A 1,670-nucleotide genomic window follows, 5' to 3' on the forward strand; every position below is an offset into this window, starting at 1 on the left:
GAGGAAACAAAAGAAGAAACAGAAGAACAGCTGCAAGAAGAGGCACAGCTAGAGGAAGTTAAAGAAGGACCAGAAGGAGGACTGCAAGAGGAGGTTCTTGAAGAAGGTCTCAAAGAGGAAGAGCTTCCAGAAGAAGGACACGTCTGCGGACAGGAATTGTCAGAGGCCGGCTCTCTGGATGGGGAAGGCTCCCAGGAAGAGGACGCAGTCCAGGAGGAGGAAGCGGGAAGAGCCTCTGCCTCTGCAGAGCCATGCCCCCCAGAGGGCACAGAGGAGCCCACGGAGCCCCTTAGTCATCTCAATGAGATGGACCCAAGTGCCAGTGAGAGTCAAAGTGGCTCCCAGCTTGAGCCTGGCTTGGAAAAGCCACCTGGAGCTGCCTGGATGGGCCAGGAACACACGCGGGCCCCACCTACCCAAGGGGCTGCAGAGAAGAGCTCTTCGGTGGCCTGCAGAGTGGCTCTGGACTGTGACCCCATCTTGGTGTCTGTGTTGCTGAAGAAGACAGAGAAGGCCTTCCTGGCCCACCTTGCCAGCTCAGTGGCTGAGCTCCGAGCACGCTGGGGCCTGCAGGACAACGATCTGCTGGACCAGATGGTGGCCGAGCTGCAGCAGGACGTGGCCCGGCGCCTCCAGAGCAGCACCGAGAGAGAGCTCCAGAAGCTCCAGAGCCGAGCGGGGCGGATGGTGCTGGGGCCTCCCCGGGAGACCCGCACGGGGGAGCTACTCCTGCAGACCCAGCAGCGCAGACACCGCCTCTGGGGCCTGCGCAACCTCTCGGCCTTCTCTGAGCGGACGCTGGGCCTGGAGCCCCTCTCCTTCACCCTGGAGGACGAGCCGGCCCTCAGCACAGCCCTGGGCACCCAGCTAGGTGCAGAGGCTGAGGGAGAGGAGTTCTGTCCTTGCGAGGCCTGCGTGAGGAAAAAGGTGAGCCCTACGTCCCCCAAGGACACAAGGGGGGCCACCAGAGGTCCCATCAGAGAGGCTTTTGACCTGCGGCAGATTCTGCAGAGGAAGAAGGGAGAACGTACCGATGGGGAGGCAGCAGAGTTGGTCCCTGGCAGGACCCCCATGGACCCCATAAGCACCAGGACTGTCCAGGGAGCTGATGGGAGGCCAGGGCTGGGGCTGGGCCCAGGGCCTGGAGTGGATGAGGAAGAGGACAGCGAGGGGAGCCAGAGACTCAACAGAGGCAAAGATCCCAAACTGGGGGAGGCAGAGCGAGCTGCCGTGGCTCAGGAGAGAGAAGGGAAAACCCACAGCAGCAAAACCAGCGCCAGCAGTGAGCTGGAGGAAGCTGAGCTGGAGGGAGAGGGCGTGGGTGAGAGGGGAGAAACTGGGGACCAGGACTCTGGGCATGAGGACAACTTGCAGGGTGAAGCTGCGGCAGGAGGTGACCAAGATCCAAGACAGAGTGATGGAGCCGAAGGCATAGAGGCCCTGGAGGCCAAAGAGGAGACTCAGGAGGCAGAAGAGGAGGGCCAAGAGGCAGAAAAAGAGGCCCAGGAAGCAGAAGAGGAGGCCCAGCCAGAGTCAGAAGATATAGAGGCCCTGGAGGCCGAAGGGGAGGCCCAGCCAGAATCAGAAGGTGTAGAGGCCCAGGAGGCAGAAGGGGAGGCCCAACCAGAGTCAGAAGGTGTAGAGGCCCAGGAGGCAGAAGGGGAGGCCCA

General features: G+C 62.0%; 1 protein-coding gene across 14 annotated transcripts in view; it reads left to right on the forward strand.

Moving 5' to 3' along the window:
* The window catches only part of RP1L1 (RP1 like 1), a 51,563-nt gene that overhangs the window by 48,469 nt on the left and 1,424 nt on the right, over nucleotides 1-1,670 (forward strand). For all 14 annotated transcript variants that reach the window (XM_032268365.1, XM_032268364.1, XM_032268367.1 and 11 more), the window contains exon 5: nucleotides 23-1,479. In XM_032268365.1, the coding sequence (XP_032124256.1) occupies nucleotides 23-1,479 (1,457 nt within the window). The remainder of the gene's footprint in view (nucleotides 1-22; nucleotides 1,480-1,670) is intronic.

The sequence above is a fragment of the Sapajus apella genome, unplaced genomic scaffold (genome assembly GCF_009761245.1).
Source record: "Sapajus apella isolate SASKATOON/1434 unplaced genomic scaffold, GSC_monkey_1.0 scaffold180, whole genome shotgun sequence".
Lineage (NCBI taxonomy): Eukaryota > Metazoa > Chordata > Mammalia > Primates > Cebidae > Sapajus > Sapajus apella.